We start from the raw sequence: 14,411 nt of genomic DNA on the forward strand, positions 1-14,411 counted from the left end.
TATTTTTGTTGTCTAGAGAAAAACTTGGGTTGTTTTCTCTAGAGAGATGGAGGCTATGGGGAGACTAAATAGAAGTTGATAAATTATGAGATGCATAGTTAGGGTTGACAGTCAGAATATTTTTCCCAGAATTGAATTGTCTACTGCTAAGGGGCATATGTTTAAGGTGAGAGCGGGAAAGTTCAAAGAAGCTATGAGGGATAGGTTTTTTTACACAGAGTGGTAGCAGTGTGGAATGTGCTTCCAAGCATGACAGTAAAGGTAGATAACATATGGTGTTTAATGACTTTTAGCTAAGCACATGAATATGCAAGAAGTGGAGGGATATGGACCAAGGGCTGGCAAAAGGGATTAGTTTAATTTGGCACCATGTTCAACACAACATCATGGGCTGAAGAGCACATTCCTGTGCTGTACTGTTCTATGTTCCATGTTCTATGTTCTAAATCTTTCTCTGAATCCAACCATTTACCAGACTAGGAAGACTGAGTGCTTGCCAGCTGAAAATGCCCCAGAGATGGCTATGGATTTACTTACATTTTTAAAACGAACTGTGAACCCTGTGCATAAAAAGAAACCTGAGATTAGTCTGGAGGCTCAGTGATTCACAAAGATTGCTTTACTGATCTTGCCTGCCAATTACCAGCTGACTTATTGCAGTCTTAAAAATCTTCAATTATTTGAATGATCTGCTCATTCAACATCTTTCCCATAACATAATGTGCTTTTATATTTTCAAAAACATGTGATGTTTAAGAAAACTGAACAAAATCTATTCAAAAATGCATGTTAGTCTTTGTGATCTCAGACAGAATAAAGCCCAGCATTTATTTCACATGTTTCATGATGTCCTGAAGTGTTTTATTATGAATGAATGATTTTATTGTCATATATCCTGGAAGATACAGTGAAAAGTGCTTTGGCACCACAATCCAGTGCTATTTTGAGTTTCAAAAAGAATAAAAAGAAATTAATTAAATAGAGTTCATCTTCTGTTCAGATTGGATCTCAAACACAGTTCCAGAATTCTGCAAGTACTCCAAGCCTCAAGAAGTCCTGTCCCAAGTACAGCAATGATGAAACTGATGCCCCAGGAGATCATGGCTCTGTTGTTGCTGCTGCCTCACCGACCCTGCCAAGTCCCCGTTCCTGGCCTACCACATCCAGGCAACACCACCACAGCAGCCGATGTCCTGTTGCCACCAATAAGAGTCAAGATTCTAGGCCTACCATGGCCAGGAGTGCCCATCCTGAGCACTACCGCAGCCTGAAGGAGTTCTCGTCCATACCACTGACATTGCAGCTGCTGCCCCACCATCACTGCTCTGGCTTTGAAAATGAAGAGAAAAGAAGGAAAAAAAAAAGAAAAGTAGAGAGAGAAAAGGATGCTGCCAACCTGGAGTGGACTGGCTCAGGAGATTGAACACTACTTATTGATACAGCAGCACCATTTGCATTTTAAATTCCTTTCTAGGTATAGGCTGGGACTTACCAAAATATCTTTACTACTAAGTACACAGATTATGAGCTCATGTGAGGCATGGCAAGTCTGTTGAAAGAATCTCACCGGCAGTGTGTGATATCACCATTTGGACAACCACTCAGTTAAGGAAAGAAGCCTGTCTATCTGAGCAACCAAGCTAATCAGAGGGCTGGCAATTCTGCAGCTTCGTCAGTTCCACCAATGGATAGGCTGGAGCAAATGAAAGGGCAAACCCTCGAGCATTGGCATTTGACTTTAGGAGCAGCTACTGTCTTACAGTCACTTGATGTGGGGAGACCCTCTGAGGAGTGGAGCGTTTCTGGGAAGGAGGACTATGCTCCCAGAGAGTCACTGGGTCAATCGTGATCTATTTGGTGGTCTCTTTGCTTGGCAGGAAGTCATTTCATTACTGACATCGATCCAATCAGTACAATAATTGACTTGAAAGTGGATGTGAGGATGGAGTTGAGGAACTCAGTAGCCACAGAAATGTGGCATAAGGAAAGTCAAAAACTAAACAGCTGGTATTTTGAAAATCCAGTTGTAAATAATTGAAGGATAATTTATTCCACAAGTGAATGCAGAAGAAAATAGATTTTGGCGGGGAAGAGAAATGTGAATTTAAGAAAGTGACTAGTGGTGACCTTATCTGAGATTGATACAATAGAATTATCAAGTCCATGTGAGATAACAATTTTATAAGGGTGGCCATGAGTATCCATGAGCTACAGACTTTACATGGAGGGAGAAGTTGAAGGAGGATAAGAAGGCAGTGAACTAAGAGGAGAATGATCTCAAGAGAATGGGATAGTTGGTCATACTGAGCCAGTGCTAACTGCCTTGATAAGCTGTCTGAGGCTACCAAGACAGCTTCCAAGCTGTCAGCTTACCTAACAAAGATACATATCTGGGCCAATAGCAAGCAAGTAGAAAAGTTGCTGAATAAATGAATGGCTGGGTAATACTTTGGAGGAGAGAAATATGAGGACGCATGATGAATGAAAAGAGAGGTCAATGAGGGTAAAAGGAAAAGTAAAGTGTAAGCAGAATGAAGGATCTGGGTGTGGATTAGTACTCAATTCACATCAATGGACTTCAAAAGCTCAAGTTACATTGGACTAGTTACCTAAACATTTACAGTTTCACTGTAATCAAGGAACAAGAAAGAAATGCTGTTAATATGAAAAGTGCACAGTTAAATCCAGAAATCTCAGAGTGGGATAATGATGACTTCTGGGTAGGTTTGAGTGCATTGATGAATTGTTTTCCAAATTTGAAGATAGATCAAAGGAGTGAAGCCAAGAAGTGATTTTTGGAAAGTGTATTGACAGAATTATTTTCATGAGAATAAGAATGTAGGAGGTGCAAAAAATTATTTGCAGGATTTGAAAGATGATGAAGTTGGAAGAATCTATAAGATCCAAAAGCACTAGATGTTGATTCTTCTACCCAGGTGCCAGGAACAGACTGAAGATGAAAAATCAAACAGACCAGTATCCACTTACAGGCTTGGCAGGAGACTGAAGTTTCTCAGTTACAGAGGTGAAGGGAAAGCTCTGTAAGCAGATAAAAGTTTTTAAAAATATCATTAAAAAGCAGCAAATCAGAGACAGGAGTGGAATTTCAAGATATAGCTTCCATATCCCAGAGTAGAAACATTTTCTTGATGACGAGAGAAATCTAGAAATGTGAAGCCAAGTGTTAGGTAAAGTCCTCCTCTTTAGATGTTTTTTAGATCTTTACCAGCTATCCCAAGGTAAACCTGTTGGTGGGGTGTCAACCGAGATCTTTTCAAACTAACAGTAAATTTGAAATTCAGGCTGAAGTGCATTGATAAAATTAGGGGGACTGATTCAACCAAAGGGAGCAAAGGGGAGAAGAAAAAGAAATGGACGGCAGCTTGCGAACATGGATTGAGATGCTCCCTCGGGAGTCAACTCCTAGGATTCACCTTACTAGCCACAATATTTTGGAGGTTGGCTTTGAGAAAAGATTAACTCATATATCTATTCTTCCCATGGGTTAATTTTTGTTTACTTGAAAATGAAGGTAGGACTTCAATTCACTTTTTTAGAGTTATTAAAAGTGTGTTCCATTAATTTCCCTGATATTTCCCTACACAGTTTAATTATTCTGAAAACCAGCAATGAGGAAATTGACCTATAGTGAGATTCCATGAGCTTTGTGATGTTCTTTGCAATGTTGATTAGACGAGACTTGATGAGTACTCATATGATTTCTATTCACGTTTTTGTTCCAAATCAGTATTATTCGAGGGTTTTCATTTAGAATGTTAATATTTGACCATGTCATCTGTGTTTGAATTCAGTGTTGTGATTGGTAACACTATTATCAATTAAACAAAAATGTAATGTTTCAGGACTTGAAGAGAGAAACTAGGCTGTACTGCATTGTTGAAAATTCTGTTATTTATATTAGAGTTAAACTTAGAAACCAGGATCCAGTTAGATAAAGGTAAAAGAGCCTTAGGAATTAGTGACTCCAACAGAGCTTATACAAATACATTTATGTATTTCTACAAGGATAGGCTGGGGCTGTTTTCTTTGGAATATCGGAGGCTGAGGGGTGACCTTATAGATGTTTATAAAATCATGAGGGGCATGGATAGGATAAATATACAAGGTCTTTTCCCTTGGGATAAGGAGTCCAGAACTAGAGAGGACAGGTTTAAGGTGAGAGGGAAAGATATAAAAGGGACCTAAGGGGCAACCTTTTCATGCAGAGGGTGGTGTATGTATGGAATGAGCTGCCAGAGGAAGTGGTGGAGGCTAGTACAATGAAAGCATTCAAAAGACATCTGGGTGGGGATATGAATAGGAAGTGTTTAGTGCTGGCAAATGGGACTAGTTTAGGTTTGGATATCTGGTAGGCATGGATGAGTTGGACCGAAGGGTCTGTTTCCATGCTGTACATCTCTATGATTCTATGGATGTGCATGTTGCTGGTTGGCCATCATTTATTACTTGTTTCTAATTGTCCTTGAGAGGGCAGTAGTGAGCTGCACCCTTCAATCATAAGTCCAAGGGAGGTAGGTGCATCAACAATTTTATTAAGAAGAATGTTTTAGGAATTTCACTTAAAAACAGTGAGGCAAAGATGATACAGATCAATTGGAGGATAGCATGTGGCTTGGAAGAAATCTTGCATTCCATGCATTTCCTTTGTAAGTGGTGGAGATCACAGGTTTGAGAACCACAGTGAGTTATGCAGTGTCACTAGTAGTAGATACACAGAGCTACAATTGTGCATCAGTGGAGGAGGGAGTGAATGTTCAACTGGTTGGTGGGTGACCATCAAATGGGCTGCTTTATCCTGGATGGTGGCAAGTTCTTTTGAGTGTTATTTGAGCTGTACCCATCCAGGGAAGTGGAGAGGTCTCTAGAACACCTCTGATTTGTTACTTGTTGGTGAATAGCCATGGATGAGATAGGCGAGTTACTCGCCACAGAATTACTAGCCTCTGATCTGCTTTTATAATCATAGTATTTAAATGGCTAGTCCAGATTTTTACAACTGACCAACTATATTTCATCCCATTTATATTGGTCATAAGAATGAATTTATATATCCTGTTTTATCTTTATTCTCTGAGAACAATTTTATTTTTTATGATCCAAAAAATGTATTTGGAGCATTTGTATTGTAATTTTTCTGCTTTGCGATCACTTATCTTTAAGGTCTACACCGCTTTAGATATCACCTATGTCAAAATCTTCCTGTTTCAATCTTAGGAAGTTGTGCTGCATTTCAGATTATACTATTCAACAGAACTTTATCATTTTCTTTCTGGTGCATCTTCTATTGAGTAAACCCTTCCTTGGATGGGTAAAGCTCAAATAACACTTAAGAAACTTGACATCCCATATTGTCCATGTAAAACACAGAACAGAAACTCTTATTTCTAGCTATATTGGATAAATGTACAGAAAGAATATTACTCTGAATTGGAAAATTATAAGCCTCCTCTCTGTTCTTTATTAAGGATTCGTATCAATACTTGGAAATGGATATGTGATCTATTTGCCAATCAAACAGAAGGAAAAACTGAAACCTGCAGAACTGATGACAGTTAACCTAGCAATTTGTGATTTTGGGATGGCAGGTAAGTTTATCTCTGAATAATGTTCTTTTGGGGTCACAAGTTGTAAATTGTGGAAGTAAGGCTTGTCAAGCCAATGAGACTGGGGAATAGAACACAATCTGGTGTTTGACTGATTACATACCCTTAGAACAAATAAAGCAAGTTAATTGATCTCAGACTGATTAATTATCTTGAAATATGTGGATTATACTCCAAGTTTGGAAAATCTTTGATCACTTCTGCTTTCCTCAATGAATGCCGCTTTGAAGTCTGCCACCATAGTAGTGTCGTGTTATAAGTTATAACTTTATTATAAGTTGTAAGAGTAGCAAGCTTGAATATTTAAATGCCTAGTCATGGAACTTTGGGATTGAGTCATCAGTAGGTTGAAGGGCCAAAGTTATATGAACACACTAATGAAGAGCTGCTGCTAACAGTTTGCTATAAATTTTCCTTCTTCAATATCTGAAGAAACCTTACTTTCTTTTTTTCTGGCAAGTTATCTCTCCTACCATAATTTTTCCTATTTTTTCATGATTAGTTTTGGGTTACACAGCCTTTTGTCTTGTTTTCTTGATGTTCTTGTCCATCTGATGTTTGGCATGGTGAAGCAGTCCATGGAATCTTCATACTTGTATGGCAAGAAATATAGAAGTACTGATTAATTAAGCATAGCATGTAACATTAATTAATTTGGAGTGAAGGCATTATAGGTAGAATTTTGTTGAAGTTGAGGTGTAAATTAACTTTTGGTGGAGGCGATCAGAGGAAAATTATTAAATGACTTCAAAGTGTGTGGTAGAGTTCACTGTCTTGTTGTAATTTTAGTGGAAGATCCATGAAACTGACTAATGGAATAGACAGCTATTTATGCAATTTCTACAGGGTTTGTGTTCAATGACTTTTGAGACAATGATAGCAGACTGGGAGAACTCTCAGGATAAGACTGGCAATCAAAACATGAGTAGGGAAAGACTGTTTCAATTGATTAGGTAGGCCAGGTCAAGAGGTCATCAATTTAAAATGATGAGTAAAGGTGTACAGGGAGGTTAAAGGAGATTCCTCTAACCAGGGGGTTCTTACATCATATTGTAACAGAGGGAAGGGCAGGCAGCATTGTTTCTTTTTCAATACTGGAGAAAGATGCAAGGCTATGGAGATATTTCAGTGCAGTGGGATCACTGTGGATTATTCTAACAAAAGGTCCACATTTATGATGACCTTTAAGATCCAACATAAATCACAATGTTCTAAAGTTCAAGGACAGAGTTGCCCTGATATTCCATCCTTCACCTTTGTACAGGCCAGTTTGGTAATTGTTAAAGTGTATTCTTGCCTGGAAATTACCGAGCCAATTTATAGTTTCATGATCCATTAATTTACCCTCAACTTTCCCCGGAGCAGGCCTGAACCCAGAGATTGGAAGCAGAAATTCAATCACTGAGGCAATTTTAAGGGGCTCTACCAACTGTACAAGTGATGTTTGTTGTGTGATTTAGTACTGCTACCTACTGACGAAAATCAATAGACTTTGGTAATAAAAATCATAAAGAGAAATTTATAATGTGACATACATATAGATGACTTTGGAGCAGGGGATAGGTCATTTAGCCACTTGAACTTGCTGCTGTTGTCAATAAAATCATGATTAATCTGTGACCTCACCGCCACTTTCCTGGTCATCTCCTAGAACCATAGAATCCCTGCAGTGTGGTAACAGGGCATTTGCCCTGTCAAGTCACACCGTCACTCCAAAGAGCACACTATCCAGACCCACCCACTACCTAATCCCCATAACTTTGCAATTCCCATGGCTAATCCACCTAGCCTACACACCCCTGGACAGTGTGGGCAATTTAACATGGCTAATCCACCTAATCTGTACAGCTTTGGTCTGAGGGAGGAAACCGTAGCACCTGGAGGAAATCCACATAGACACGGGTAGAATGTGTGAACTCTTCATGGACATTCATAGAGTCATACAGCACAAACATAGATGTTTCAGTCCAATGAGTTCATGCTGAACATTACCCCAAACTAAACTAGTCCCACCTGCCTACTCCGGGCCCATATCCCTCCAAACTTTTCCTATTCATGTATCTATCCAAATATCGTTTAAATGTTGTAATTGCACTTGCCTTTCATGTGTTTTTTAAATCTATCTCCTCTCACTTTAAAAAGATGCCCCCTCATTTTGAAATTCCCCGTCCCAAGGAAAAGGCAACTACCATTAACACTATTTATACCTCTCGTTATTTTGTAAACTTCTATCAGATCATCTCTCAACCTCCTACGCTCCAGTGAAAAAAGTCTTTGCGTATCCATCCTTTCTTTATAACTCACCCTTTCATACCTGGCAAAGTCCTGGTAAATCTCTTCTGAACCCTCTCCAGCTTAATACTATCCTTCCTATAATTGGGTGACCAGAACTGGACACAGTATTCCAGAAGAGGCCTCACCAAAGTCCTGTAAAATGTCAATATGACTTCCTACCTCCTATACACAAAGCAATGAAGGCAAGCATGCCAAATGCATTTTTTTTATCACCCTGCCTACTTGTGACCCAAACTTGAAAGAATTCTGTACATGCACCTGAGATCCCTCTGTTCTAAAACACCACCTGAAGCCCTACCATTAATTATAAAAGCTCAAACCTTGTTTGTTGTACCAAAATGTGATACCTAGCATTTATCTAGATTGAAGTCCATCTACCATTTTTCAGCCCATTGACCCATTTGATCAAGGTCTATTTGTAATCTTAGAAAATCTTCTTCACTGTCTACTAAGCCAACAATTTTGGTATCATCCACAAATTTACTAATCATGACTTCTATGTTCTCATTCAAATCATTTTATATAAATGATAAACAAAAGAAGACCCAGAACTGATCCCTGGTTACAGGCTCCAGTCCGAATAGCAATCTTCCACCATTACACTTTGTCTCCTGTCGTTAAACCAATTACGTATCCAATTGGAAAGCTCACCCTGAATGCCATGTGACCTAACTTTACTAATTAGTCTACCATGTGACACCCTTGCAAAGGCCTTATTAAGGGCCCAATTGAACCTGGGACCCTGGCACTATAAGGCAGTAGTGCTGACCAATGTCCCACCCTCTAGGCTATTTCCTAATAACCTTTGACTCTTTTGTCAAACAAAAAATTATTAATCTCAGCCTTAATATTTTCAGGATTTTGCCTCCACTGTTCTTTGAGGAAGAAAGTCCCAAAAATGTATGACACTCAGACAAAAACATTCTCATCTCTGCATTAAATGGGAGATAGGCATTCCTGTCTATGTTTAAACCATGGCACCTTGTACTCTTTCCCACAAAGTGTAACATCCTGTCAGTCCTCCAAGGATTTCATATGTTTCAATATGATAACCTCAGTCTTCAAAACTCCAAATCTGGCCTGTCCAACGTTTCCTCCTAACATAACCCCTCGATTACAGGTATCAATCGAGGAACTGAATCTGATCTGAACTGCATCTAATGCATTTATCTCCTTTCTTAAGTAAAGAGACCAAAACTATAAACAATATTCAGATGTCAAGTAACCAATGCTCTGTATAACTCACAAAAATCCTAATTTAATACTTTATACCCCTTATATTAAGCCACACTTGATATTTAAGGTTTCAAATTTATTATTCAAAAGTGAAAAAAACTACTTTGAAAAAGCTTACACTGCAACAGATATGGTAACTTTGATATTCTGCTTAACTGTAAAAACAGTAGAAGTGTTTCAGGGCAGAACTTGCCCTGACTCAGTTATGTTCCACATCTAAACTGAGCTTGAGATTTGGAGTCATTTAAATAATTCTGGTGAGCTCTTGAGTGCATTACTACATGAATGCATCATGAATGTCAGGCTGAAGAGCATTTACATTGTGTCATATATTTATATTTTCCAATTAGAGAATTAAGTAATTTCAAATCACTTTCAGAGAATTGAAATTAAATTCCCAACCCAAAACCATCACTGATACAAAAACAAATAGCAGGGCTGCAAGGATAAATCTTTCCAGAAACTATGTTTTCTTGAATACTCTCAGAATGACAACAGTGCTCCTTTTAACTTAAGTTTTCACCATCTAGTGGATATTTACTTATTTGTATAAAATGCTTTATATTAAAGTTCTTACAGTTCCCAATGCAGAATTCTGGCAAATTTAGCTGATAATATTTGCAAATCACATTCATGCTGACATCTGTTGCCAAGTGAATGAAATGGAAATTCAGCCAAGTAGATTGACTTGCGGTTTATTTTAAGTTTCCTGAATTATTTTTAATGGTCTATGGCTGTTCTTAGTCTTGTTTATTCATTAACAGTATAGTGGAGAAATAGCATTTCATGTTGTGTGTTGGTGGAGAATTGATGGTGTTACTTTATATCGAAACATTGTAAATGCAGAGACCATTCTTAGAGATTAGTTTACGTCTGCTCAAACATTAAGTTACAATACAATAACTAACTTATGCTTAATGCAGTATTTTCTCGAGTGAATCAAAGAATATTGCAATATCTTGCATTAATTGTAACAGAGGTAAATCTGGAGTTTAACTAGGTGTAATATTGAAGCGTGTTCACCAAAGAAAATGCTGTGTAGCACCCTCCTAAGCTGGCTGACATCAGAAGCAGAATTTTCTACATTGATGGAAAGCTGACATAAAGTTGTTGATGCGTTTTGTGTCTGTCTGATGTCTTTGCCACTGGTGCAAGTAACATTTTCCATGAAAATCTAATTTGGATAATTTTGAGGGGCTCTGGAATTAATTTTCACTCATATCAGCAAAGAAAATGATCAAGGTTGGTCTTGGTTGTCTATAGTAGTAGATGGAGCTGACTGCCAACTGGCAATAAAATTAATGAAATGGTTAATCATTTTAAAACTTTCAACAATTTTTTTTAAATGGAGTATTTTTTCAAGACTTTGAAAGTAATATTTCAGAAAGACAAAGCTCTTAATATGGAATCTTATGTACTTGCTTCCCTAAAACAATACATGATATGTATCATATTCTTACTTAGCTCATATGAATTATATATGGATGTTTTTCAGTTGGAGGTAAACCTTTCCTGATCAGTTCTTGTTTTGCTCATCGATGGATCTTTGGTTGGATTGGCTGCCGCTGGCATGGATGGTCAGGGTTTTTCTTTGGATGTGGTAGTTTAATTACAATAACAATTGTGAGTCTGGACAGGTATCTGAAAATTTGCTATTTACAATATGGTAAGTAAAATGTATGTTTAAATTTATGCAAATGCAGTCACCAAATCCAAATTTATAATAACTATCTTAATACTTTTGCAGGTATTTGGCTTCAAAGGTGGCATGTCTTCATATGTTTGGGTTTTGCCTGGCTTTATGCTGCATTCTGGGCCACCATTCCCCTAGCTGGCTGGGGAGACTATGCACCTGAACCTTTTGGTACATCCTGCACTCTGAACTGGTGGCTTGCACAAGCCTCCGTAGATGGGCAGGCCTTCATTCTGAGCATACTATTTTTTTGCCTTGTGCTGCCAACAGCGATAATACTATTCTCCTACGTAAAAATCATAGCCAAAGTAAAATCGTCTGCCAGAGAGGTTGCACACTTTGATTCAAGAATTCGAAGTAAACATTTACTGGAAATGAAACTTACAAAGGTAACTTGTAACTTGTTTATTTGTCTAACACCAATGTTTAAGAGAGACACAAAAAAAAGATGCCCTTTGTTGGAAATACATTGCGAGTTTCCTGACAGGGTTCCCATCTATCTGAGGAGCCTGCTTTAGAGAGTACAAGCAACAATGTGACCAATTCAGCTGCTAGGGTCTAATGCTGCTGTGGTGCAATTGCTGGAGAATACATTTTATGATGTGGTTTCTCCTTTATTATTCAGGACAACCAATAGCTCAGTCTACCAGCTTTATGTCCAACATCACATTATGTGGAAATATTTGGGAATTTCAGAGATTAACTGGAATGCTTTCCTCCTCAATTGCTGCAGACTTGGCAAGAATCTAGCAGAACTCCAAATGAAAATCTTGCATCACTCAGATTATTTTCTGATGGTAAAAACATTTTCTGATGGTGTCTTTTGTCAGATTGAAATAACTCCACAGAGGGCGGTATCCCATCACCAAGTCATCCTTTCTTTACACGTGGAGAGTCCAGCTCTCTCAGAGCCAACTGTCAGTGTGTACAGGATGACTGACACTCCTATCTATTTCTGTCCACCAGGGCTTCCTGATTGGACCAGATTAACATCCCCAATTAGGGAACTCACATTCTATGAGGTCTTCCTGGCTGACCTCATTATAGTCAATACCTCCATCCCCCTGTGAGTGTGAGGACATAGGCCAGTTTTTTTTTGTGTGTGTCTCCTCCAGAGGGGTTTTAGCACCTGGTCAGATTCCTCCAACTGTGCCTCTAATATGGTGGCATGTAACAGGGGCTTGCCTTTTGTGAGTGGAGTATTTCAGAAGAAATTCATTCTCCTTTTCAGATGGCAAAGGCGTCAAGGCAGCAACATTCACCGTGTCTATCTCAGATTCCATGGTATCTTCAACGGCTGATGCAGAGGGAGAATGCAGGGTGCTGGAAAAGTTGGAAAGGCTTTTGAGGAGCTCGGTACATTTTGCTCCCGCACTATTTGCGAGTTTGCAGTTTTCCTATTATCCAGGTGCTTGTTCAGGACTGTTGCACCAACCCACATTGTCTATGTCACTGGACCTGACCTTGCGTCATCCACGTCTTTTACTCATGCAAGGCCATTGCCATTGTTCCTACACCAAAACTTCATCCCCTGAAGTGAACTACCTTTCTCACTTAGAGGAGTCTTGTGTCTGCCATTGATGTTCCTGTTGCCATTTTCACCCTTCAATTCTCATTTTGGGGGAAGATCAGATTTACTGTGGTGCGGAATCTTTTGCCCATTAGCAACTCTGCTGGAGCTATCCCTGTAGTTCCAAGAAGGATGATCCGATAATCAAATAGGAACCGGGACTGTTTAATATCTAGTATAGCTGGTTCTTTAAGCCTACCTTCTAAGATTGGACTGTCCTTTCTGCCAGACCATTAGATAATGGATGTATGGAGCTGTCCTTTTCTGTGAAATACCATTCAACTTTAGGAATTACTGAAATTCACTGCTGGTAAATGACAGCCTGTTATCTGTTAATTACAAAAAATGTGCACAGTTTTTCTATCATCGTACCTGTGTTTGACAAATGAACTCTGTGCACATCCAACCATTTGAGTGGCTCAATGACTAAGAACATTGAGCCCATGAAAGGACCTGCATGGTTGGCATGGAACCAGACATTCCTGCAAATGTGGGGTAGCAACTGTGGTAATTTTTGTCCTTGTTGGCCCTCTGGGCACATTCCTGATGAAGGACTTATATACCCGAAACATCAATTCTCCTACTCCTCGAATGCTGCCTGACCTGCTGTGTTTTTCCAGTGCCAGAATTTTCGACTCTGATCTCCAGCATCTGCAATCCTCACTTTCTCCTCTGGGCACAGCTCCACCAATGTGGCTATGTCTGCATCTGATCCTGGCCACTGGACGTAGCTTCTCACCAATATCTTCATTTTGGAAACCCTTGGATGACCCTGATGGAGTTCAGCCAGTACTTGCAGTGACCTTTTCTTGGGACAATCACTCTTACTCCCTATAATAATATGCCATCCTCTACTGTGATCTGGTCTCCCCAGGCCCAAAAGGATTTCAGTTCTGGTTGGTTTTCCCCATCACCATTAGTTGCTTACGTTTTGCCAGGACCAGGTCTTTCTGCGTCCAAAGTCTGGTATTGTCTGCTGTGACTGGATGTGTGTCCAGAAAATTTAAAATCACTATGGACTGTTCCAGTGGTGGTGCCACTGGTGGTGTTTCTGCCAGCAGGAGGTGGTTCAATTCATTTGGATTTGCTACCTGGCCTCCCGAACAGTGTTCCAACTTGTAATTAAAAGCTCTTACGATTAGAACCCACTCCTGAAATCAGCCTGAAGTTATGGGCGGCACCGTCTTGTCCTCTTTAACAGACCTATCAGGGGTTTGGTGGAACTTCTTGACTCCAAATATGACCTTCCCTATCTGGGTGCATTTACGTTCTGCATTAACCAAAGTTTTGGATGCATATAATTTTGGGCATTCCTCTCTATTAGGCCACCTATGAACTAATATTACCCCAGTGTCATACAGGGTGGCATTGCAGGTCAATACCAGTTCTCGCTTGGGGTCATAGTGTGCCAACACTTTAGAGGGTGATAGTCGTATCTTCACTTCCCTGAAAGCTATGACTTGGTTATGCGACCATTTCCAAGGCTGATTCTTTTTTTAAAAGTTGATGCAAAGTTGCCAGGAGAGAAGTCAAGTTATGTATGAATTTTCGGTAATAATTCACCAGCCCTTGGAAAGCCTGAAGCTCTGGTACAGATATGGGAGCCAGGGTACCTTTGATCACTCTCCCTTTATCTTCCAGTGGGTGTAACCTGGTTTTGTCGACTCTGTAACCCAAGTAGGACACCTGGGGTGCCTGGAACACATATTTCCCTTCTAAGGCATATCTCACTTTGGAGAAATATTTAAGCATTAGGACAAGTTCACTAGATGTTCTTTATTGGTCTTCCCAGTTATTAGCACAGGATCGAGATAAATCACAATCTGGAGTGGTCCTTGTAAAATGTTCCCTTCATCTGCATGTAAAATGGCTCAGGCTGATGATTCCCCAAAAAGGTCTATATATTGGTATAAACCCTTATGGGTATTAATTGTAGCATACTGCTGGGAATCCTCATTTAATTGTAATTGCATGTACACATGGCTCATGTCCA

General features: G+C 39.4%; 1 protein-coding gene across 2 annotated transcripts in view; it reads left to right on the forward strand.

Annotated features, from left to right (window-relative positions):
* opn5 (opsin 5) overlaps positions 1–14,411 on the forward strand; it is a 60,968-nt gene that overhangs the window by 25,486 nt on the left and 21,071 nt on the right. For both annotated transcript variants that reach the window (XM_072556598.1, XM_072556607.1), the window contains exons 3-5: positions 5,487–5,606; positions 10,651–10,821; positions 10,903–11,237. In XM_072556598.1, coding sequence (XP_072412699.1) covers positions 5,487–5,606; positions 10,651–10,821; positions 10,903–11,237 — 626 coding nt within the window. The remainder of the gene's footprint in view (positions 1–5,486; positions 5,607–10,650; positions 10,822–10,902; positions 11,238–14,411) is intronic.

This window comes from Chiloscyllium punctatum, chromosome 3, assembly GCF_047496795.1.
Source record: "Chiloscyllium punctatum isolate Juve2018m chromosome 3, sChiPun1.3, whole genome shotgun sequence".
Lineage (NCBI taxonomy): Eukaryota > Metazoa > Chordata > Chondrichthyes > Orectolobiformes > Hemiscylliidae > Chiloscyllium > Chiloscyllium punctatum.